Source organism: Paroedura picta, chromosome 16 (assembly GCF_049243985.1).
Source record: "Paroedura picta isolate Pp20150507F chromosome 16, Ppicta_v3.0, whole genome shotgun sequence".
NCBI classification, from domain to species: domain Eukaryota; kingdom Metazoa; phylum Chordata; class Lepidosauria; order Squamata; family Gekkonidae; genus Paroedura; species Paroedura picta.
Window position 1 is genome coordinate 10,420,209 of NC_135384.1, and position 7,041 is coordinate 10,427,249.

At 41.3% G+C, this 7,041-nt stretch overlaps 1 protein-coding gene across 1 annotated transcript; it reads left to right on the plus strand.

Annotated features, from left to right (window-relative positions):
• The first annotated feature begins 455 nt into the window (after positions 1-455).
• LOC143825162 (vomeronasal type-2 receptor 26-like) lies at positions 456-6,733 on the plus strand. Its single transcript, XM_077313188.1, has 6 exons — positions 456-679; positions 2,755-3,046; positions 3,150-4,001; positions 4,141-4,368; positions 5,379-5,391; positions 5,835-6,733. Exons 1-6 carry the CDS (start codon positions 456-458, stop codon positions 6,731-6,733), a joined length of 2,508 nt encoding a protein of 835 aa, XP_077169303.1.
• The last annotated feature ends 308 nt before the right edge of the window (positions 6,734-7,041 follow it).

Consider the following 7,041-nt stretch of genomic DNA (forward strand, 5'->3'; position numbering starts at 1 on the left):
TTTTTAATATAGAGAAAATCTCAGAAATGAACTCTCTGTTGACTAACAGCCATATCCAGTAGGCTATGAATGCTGCTCTTTGAGATTAGAGGTATCATAATGGAGAGGTATCATAATCTACAGGTATCATAATGGAGTTCATGAAATGTCCTCTGAATTGAAGAATATATATTTTTTACCCACGAGTCATTCAATGAACAGAAATGTTTATATCTCTTGATATTCTTTTGATATATTGAACTAGTTGGTAGATCAATTCAACGCTATGATAGGAATAACAATGATAAATTCTAATTCAGGAGGAGCAGGAAGACATTTCCTTCCATGTCAGTTTTCAAACCAAAGAACCGACAAAGAACCAATCGGCCACATGAGGAATATTGCTGCAGAACTGATGTGATGTAACGTGGTGGATGGGAAAGTGGTGTTCTGCAACTGGAAGTCTTGTCATCAAGATGTTGTTAGTGCTGATGCTGCTGGTGCTCGTGTTGCCATATCATATAGTCTCTCAAAAATCTTCCATTAATTGCTCGATTAACGATGACCCCTTTCCTATTCCTCACAACTTTTATCAGCCAGGGGACCTTCTGATTGGTGGGATTGCCAGTCAAGTTGTTTACTTCAACAACCCTCCATCTTTCTTAGAACACCCGGCACATATGGTGCTCGACGAACCTGTGTAAGAATTTTAATTTTCTTTGTCTTAATTTTACTTTTTCAAATGGTACCAGCAGATCCAGAATAAAAATCCACACTCTAGGCATTAACCTAGAATCTTATCTAATTACAGCAATTCCAAAGCATTCTGTATTATTGGGCAAAGAATTTGGGATATTGAGAGACAGATTATGTAAGCCTGTATCACAGAATGATAGAATGATAGAATGATAGAATGATAGAATCATAGAATCATAGAGTTGGAAGGGGCCATACAGGCCATCTAGTCCAACCCCCTGCTCAATGCAGGATCAGCCCTAACTATCCTAAAGCATCCAAGAAAAGTGTGTATCCAACCTTTGCTTGAAGACTGCCAACTCAATTAGAGTTGTTTCCCCTGCTTTTTTTTTTTTTGGTCTGTCATTTAATTCAGGCTGTAGAGCACATAAATACAATACATTTTTAACCTGCTCCACCATCAGGTCTTTAAGCTTGCTTGAATAAACATCTTCCCTTCAGTAGCACTATCCGATAGATACAATAAGATCCCATTGGAGGTTATGCAAATTTTGTCAATTGGAGCCCAACTCAATATCACACATTTTCTTCACTTTTCGTCACACTTTAGGCTTATCAATTTACTGATCATATAACTCCAAAGGTTTCCGACCTTCAGGTAGGATTATTCAATATTTACTTGCCAATAAGTCTGCGTAAAGGGCCTCTTGTGGCGCAGAGTGGTAAGGCAGCCGTCTGAAAGCTTTGCCCATAAGGCTGGGAGTTCAATCCCAGCAGCCGGCTCAAGGTTGACTCAGCCTTCCATCCTTCTGAGGTTGGTAAAATGAGCACCCAGCTTGCTGGGGGGTAAACGGTCATGACTGGGGAAGGCACTGGCAAACCACCCCGTATTGAGTCTGCCATGAAAACGCTGCAGGGCGTCACCCCAAGGGTCAGACATGACTCGGTGCTTGCACAGGGGATACCTTTACCTTTACCTTTACCTTTAAGTCTGCGTAAATCGCAGAATCTGTAACCGAATACCTGACTACAGGACTACAAAAGGGAAATAGGAGGCAAGAACTAACTGCGGCCAGAGTGAAAATTTCCACCCGATATGAAATAAAGGGGTCGACATCCGATAACAGATAGGCGATTTGGTCAGAATCAGAAGTGGGATATAAGTTTGGTAATAACTTGGCAAAGAATGTTAAATAATATCAGGGGGAGAATCGTGCCCTGCAGTACACTGCATGGGAGTCGGCAGCGGTGCAACTGCTCTTTCCTTCCTTGGACAAAACCCTCATTTGCCAGCTTCTTTTGGGTCATGTTTCTCTGTGCAACTATGATGCCCATGAGCAGAACAGCGTGCATCAAGCCCCCCTTAAGCCCGAAGAAGATAAGCACCCACACAATGTGTCTGATGGGGCAAGGAGGGAGAAAACAAGCTCTGTGCTCAAGATGATTTGTGCAAACTATCTCTTCATAGGGTTTCAGAAACTGGCAAGAGCCAAGTCAAATCTGTCCCCTCCCCACTGCTGCCAGCCCAAATGGGAGGCTATATTGCACCGAGGGCACAAGCAATGAGAAAGGCACATGGTGCCATTGGCTGAAGTCTGCAGTTGTATGAAAGAATGCTAGTGACCAAAACAGACAACAATGATGCCAAGTGAAATCTAACCGATATGAAAATGGCATCTTTGGCTAAGACCGAGAAAAACCATCAAAGACTTCACTGTATCCTTCAGAATCCCTGTCATGGTTACAGATCAAACATCCAGATGCAGAGTCCCTCCCTGATGCCCTGTCCTATACAGTCCATTCCATTCAGCCCCTAGGATACCAAGAATTCTTGCAGACCATTGGACCTTCATGAGCTGGAGGAGAAGGTTTCATTAAGAGCTTTAGGGAGCAAGCATTCTGCTGTTCAGTTACTAAGGGCATAATTAAAGAACTTAATTCATAAACTGCTCTTTCTTGGCTGACATTTGCTATGGCAATAAAGGTTTCTGATTCTAAATTCATAAGCTGGAAGTTGATTTGGGAGGATGAACACTGAAAATGGAATTTTGATTGCTTTCCTAAATCTCTTCTTTGCAGGTCAGTCACAAAAAACTACCAGCACATTTTGGCTTTAGCTTTTGCTGTAAAAGAGCTGAATGAAAATCAAAACTTCTTACCAAACATCAGTCTTGGACTCTACATCCTCAACAGCTACAGCCTAGGAAGGATGACTTTTAAGGCCACACTTAGCTTACTTTCTGCACAGCAGAAGCTGGCCCCTAACTTCACATGTGATAACCGGCAGAAAGTCATAGCTGTCATAGGAGGGCTTATATCTGAAACCTCTGCTCATATGGCCTCAATCTTGAACATCTACAAGACTCCTCAGGTAAGCTGAAAGCATGGAGGGGACCTAGGCTTCATATTTCTAGCACATAATGGTATTCTGATTTCATTCTTATGAAAAAATGAAAATGTTGTTTTTCTTTCAGCTCACTCATGGGTCTTTTTCGCTTACAAAGGCTGACAAACAACAATTTTCTTTCATATATCAAATGGTGCCTGATGACACCTATCAGTACAAGGGAGTTGTACAGTTACTCCATCGTTTTAGGTGGACTTGGATTGGGGTAATAGCAATGGATGATGACAACGGAAACCAGTTTTTACAGAGAATAGTACCTCTCCTCTCTGAGAATAGCATTTGTTCTGCATTTGCATACAAGTTACCAAAGGTGACTTACCTAAAAGATCTGACAGAGTTGATTGTAAAACAGGCTGAATGGTACCCAGTTTTAATGGACAGAAAAACCAATGTATTTTTTGTGTATGGAGAACCCCCATCAATGATGGCTGTAAGGCTCTCTCTTTATCTAGCTCCTTTTGTTTTATTGCCTCCTCTGTGTAAAGTGTGGATAGTTACATCACACTGGGACTTTGAGTCATTCTCTTTCCACAAGATTTCAGATACAGATTCCCTCCATGGTGCCCTGTCCTTCACAGTCCATTCCAATCAGCCTCCAGGATTCCACAAATTCCTTCAGACCATCAGACCATCCTGGACTGGAAGAGATGGTTTCATCCAGAATTTTTGGGAGCAAGCATTCAGCTGCTCATTGACATGTGAGCAAGAAGATATGAAGGCAACCTGCAGTGGGAAGGAGAAACTGGAGAGCCTTCCTGCCACTTTATTTGAAATGGAGATGACTGGCCACAGCTATAATGTCTACAATGCTGTCCATGCCGTGGCCCATGCTTTGCACTATGCCCACACACAAGGATCTATGCATAGGGTACTGGTAGAAGACAAGAGGCTAGATGCTCATAATATGCAGCCATGGCAGGTATAGCCATTATTCAAACTGGTCACCACAGTTTTGAAAAGTCTTTCTCTTTATGCCTATGGTCAGAGTTTTTTTAACCTTGCTGCAAATATTCCAGAATAAGAAATATCCTTTCTGTTTATTTTCTTCTTCTATCTAGCTATACAACTTCTTACGGAGAATCTTGTTCAACAATAGTGCTGGAGAAACCATACAGTTTGATCAAGATGGACAATTAGTTGCTCTTTTTGATGTGACCAACTGGGTGACCTTCTCAAACGGGTCCTTTGCTAGAGTGAAAGTGGGACAACTGGATCCTCAGGCCCCTTCAGGAAATGAGCTGACTCTGGTAGAGGATAAAATTGTGTGGCATAGAAGCTTTAACCAGGTGAGAAATAACGTCATCTCATTTTTCTCAACTCAAGTCCTTCTTTTCTGAGCAAGCCAATGTCTTCTTTTTCAGTTGATGAATTTGACAAAAAGTGCCGCTTACTACTATTTTCCGGAAGATGACAATGTTTATTCCCCATAGAATTCATCTTGAAACATTTTCTAGTATATGTTTTTTTCCACACTGTAAAATGGGGTCCCTGAAGAAGTCGGGCACGTTGAAAGTTTGCAGGGCTGCTTGAAGTCCATGTTCATTGTTATTCTTTCAGTAAAATATAAAAGGCAAGTCTCTCTTCCACGAGAGGAATTTTGGCTTATATTTTAATGCTCTTAGTTTAGATCAGGGATTGGGGATCCCTGAGCCAAATACCTATACCCACATTACCCATCTGTCTTCCCCCAAACAAACTGCTCTGACTGAGGATGCTCCTAGCTTAGAAAGGAAGGAAGTAAAATGGAAGGGAGGCTGAAATAACTTGCAGCCATTTCGAAATGACTGTGGAGAGGTTTATACTCCCCTTTGTCATCCCAAAATTGCCATTGCTGCAATCTAGTTTAACTCCCTCCCATGGTACACACAACACCATAAATCTGTCAGTTACATAAAACCTATTTCATACAAGATCCTAATTTCTTTCCTCTGCTGTCATTTCCCCCAACCCCAACCCCACCCCAAAATATGCCAGAACACCTATTATCAAAAGCCAATAATTTGGTGCTAACCTCCCTTTCTGTTTAAGGACAGGTGCTTCCCATTTCTGTTTGCAATGGCCCATGCGAGCCAGGCTACAGCAAGACAAAGAAGGAGGGAAGTAAATTTTGCTGCTACGATTGTAAGCCTTGTCCAGAAGGAATGGCCTCCAGGCAGAAGGGTAAGAGTATGTTGTGAAACATTCTGATAGAACAGGCAGAAATAAGTGGAGAAGCTCTGTTATTCTGCCATTTGGAGATAAGAAAATTCAACTTTCCATGCCACAAACTTCAACAATGTCAATTCCCCCATTGTAGGAATATGGACAAAGTAAAAATAAAAACACTTCAAAATAGCGTATAGAGTGGGATGCTGTGTTGGTCTGAAAGAACATAAGTTGAGTCAACTGGCACATGTCAGAACAATGAAGAGTACACTTTTGTGTGTATGCACACTTCTTCAGATTCATTGAAAAAGACTTCCTCGAGTCTTTGGTATAAAAAGCGAGAGTATGGGGTGTTATTACCAGGAAGATCTAGATAAAGTCAAGGTGTGTAAATAATGGATTTAGAAGTATACATACAGGTGAATTAAATAGGTTGGTAAGACCTTGGAATACGAATGAATGAGCATACCCAGGATTACACTTTTTTGGTCTTCAAGGTGCCACTGGAAGAGAAGAGGAAGGAAGAGGAAGAAGGGAAAAGCATTAATGTATAGCTAATTTATATCATTGTCTCTAATACTAAAATGGCTTATTTTAATTCTTTCAGATATGGATGTTTGTGTGAAGTGTCCAGAAGATCACTATCCCAGCGATGGCCAACATGAATGCCTTCCCAAGGTCCCAACCTTCCTTTCATACATAGAGACTTTAGGGATCATCTTAGTTATTTTGGCTGTATCTTTCTCTCTGGTCACAACCTTGGTGCTTGGAACTTTCATGAAATACAAGAACACTCCCATTGTCAAAGCCAACAACCGAAGCCTCACCTACATTCTCCTCCTCTCCCTCCTACTTTGCTTCCTTAGTTCATTGTTGTTCATTGGAGAACCCGGATATGTCACCTGTCTTATGCGTCAAACAACTTTTGGCCTAATCTTCTGTGTGGCTCTATCTACTGTCTTAGCCAAAACCATCACTGTGGTCCTAGCCTTCATGGCCACCATGCCAGGGTCCCACATGAGGAGATGGGTGGGTAAAAAACTGGCCTATTCCATTGTCATTTCTGGATCCTTAATTCAAACAGTATTTTGTACTCTTTGGATCTGTATTTCTCCCCCATTCCCTCAAATGAATATGCATTCCCAACCCAAGATAATTATCTTGGAATGTAATGAGGGCTCTGCTACCATGTTTTACTCTGTCCTTGGATATCTGGGCTTTCTGGCCAGTGTCAGCTTCACAGTGGCTTTTCTTGCCAGGAAGTTACCTGGCAGTTTTAATGAAGCCAAGTTCATCACTTTCAGTATGTTGGTCTTTTGCAGTGTTTGGTTTTCCTTTATTCCAAGTTATTTGAGCTCTAAAGGAAAATTCATGGTGGCTGTGGAGATCTTCTCCATCTTGTCTTCTGGTGCTGGCTTACTGGGTTGTATCTTTTTCCCAAAATGCTACATCATTTTGCTGAGGCCGGAGATGAATGTTCGTGAGCAGATAATTAGGGTCATGTGAGGATATCAGTCCTATTGTTATGGATACCAAATTTTGGGCTGAATAAATATTACTATAAAGAATAAATCAAGATTCTTCAAGAATGCTGTTTCTGTGACATGAAATATCCTCACAGCCAAAGAGGCTTCTACCTCCTCTATGTTGAGCTCGGTTATTAGAGGAATTCTAAACTTGTCCAAAAAATGGCATGTTGCCCTTCCTTTTCTGGGTCCTTTATTCAAATGGTTATATGTATACTTTGAATAAGTACTCTTCCCTCATTCCCTCCAATTGACTGCTCTGTCTAATAATTCAGTAAACATGTTCTC

Bases quoted from the DNA above. Each gene is read 5' to 3' on its own strand.
- LOC143825162 (XM_077313188.1), top strand. From the start codon at position 456: ATGTTGTTAGTGCTGATGCTGCTGGTGCTCGTGTTGCCATATCATATA. The intron at 680-2,754 runs GTAAGAATTTTA...TCTTCTTTGCAG, and splicing joins ATGGTGCTCGACGAACCTGT to GTCAGTCACAAAAAACTACC. The intron at 4,002-4,140 runs GTATAGCCATTA...TCTTCTATCTAG, and splicing joins ATAATATGCAGCCATGGCAG to CTATACAACTTCTTACGGAG.